The 1,071-nt window shown below is 70.1% G+C and overlaps 1 protein-coding gene across 1 annotated transcript; it reads left to right on the top strand.

Annotated features, from left to right (window-relative positions):
• Positions 1–2: 2 nt before the first annotated feature.
• Positions 3–446, top strand: FNDC10 (fibronectin type III domain containing 10; the record flags this gene model as incomplete). Its single annotated transcript, XM_007448970.1, has 1 exon — positions 3–446. A coding segment is annotated over one exon (444 nt), but the record flags the coding sequence as incomplete, so codon positions are not given.
• Positions 447–1,071: the final 625 nt, after the last annotated feature.

Below are 1,071 nucleotides of genomic sequence, written 5' to 3'. Positions count from 1 at the left end.
CCCGGGCCGGGGCGCGCCGCGTGCGTGCCTTCGCGCTCAACTGCTCGTGGCGCGGCGCCTACACGCGCTTCCCGTGCGAGCGCGTGCTGCTCGGCGCCTCCTGCCGCGACTACCTGCTGCCCGACGTGCACGACGGCGTGCGCTACCGCCTGTGCCTGCAGTCGCTGCCGCTCCGCGCCGAGCCCGCCGTCGCCCCGGAGCCCGCCGTCGTCCCGGAGCCCGCCGCCGTCCCGGAGCCCGCCGCCGTCCCGGAGCCCGCCGCGTCCGCCGAGTGCGTGGAGTTCGCCGCCGAGCCGGCCGGCATGCGGGAGATCGTTGTGGCCATGACGGCGGTGGGCGGCTCCATCTGCGTCATGCTCGTGGTCATCTGCCTGCTTGTGGCCTACATCACAGAGAACCTCATGCACCCGGCCTTCGGGCGCCCGGGCCTGCGCCGGCAGCCCTGAAGTGCGAGGCGCCCGCCAGCCCGGGCTATGCCTGCCCGACTAGGGTGCGGGAGGCCCCAGGCCCTTGGCCCGCTCTCCCCTCCCTGCTCTCGCTCCCTCCTGAGGATCTCCACGCAGAGCCTGCTGGAGATAGATGGGGCACCGGCCGGCCCTTCCCAGGGCCTTGGAATCACCGCACGACCTTTCCAGCTGAGCAGCCGCCTTTCATACTCCAGCTCGGGACTGGCCCTTGGGCCTGAGCAGAGATGCCAGCCGCGTGCAGGGCTCTCCCCGCTCTCCAGAGCCCTTGGGGGGAACCGTCAGAGCACAGAGACCCTCTTCGCAAGAGCCATTGGCACCCCCGCGGCCGTCACCCTGCGCCTCCAGCCTGTGACGAGTTGGAAAACACCAGGCTGTCGTTATGGCTTGGTCACTGTGTGCTTTTCCGACTCAAGGGGGCCACTTGGAGCCTGTCCTCTCCCCACCCCACCCCAATGGGCTTAGGTAGCTTCGTGCCTTAGTATCTCGGGCCCACTGCGGGAGCCAGCCACCCTTCCAGTGCTGTCCAAGAGGGTCTGTGGCCCCGATACTGGCAGCTTGTGCGTGCTTCTGGCCAGAGCCCCCCTGGGGACCCTCCCTTCAAGCT

The sequence above is a fragment of the Lipotes vexillifer genome, unplaced genomic scaffold (genome assembly GCF_000442215.2).
Source record: "Lipotes vexillifer unplaced genomic scaffold, Lipotes_vexillifer_v1.1 scaffold835, whole genome shotgun sequence".
In the NCBI taxonomy this organism is placed as follows: domain Eukaryota; kingdom Metazoa; phylum Chordata; class Mammalia; order Artiodactyla; family Lipotidae; genus Lipotes; species Lipotes vexillifer.
This window is presented reverse-complemented; position numbering and strand designations above follow the sequence as displayed.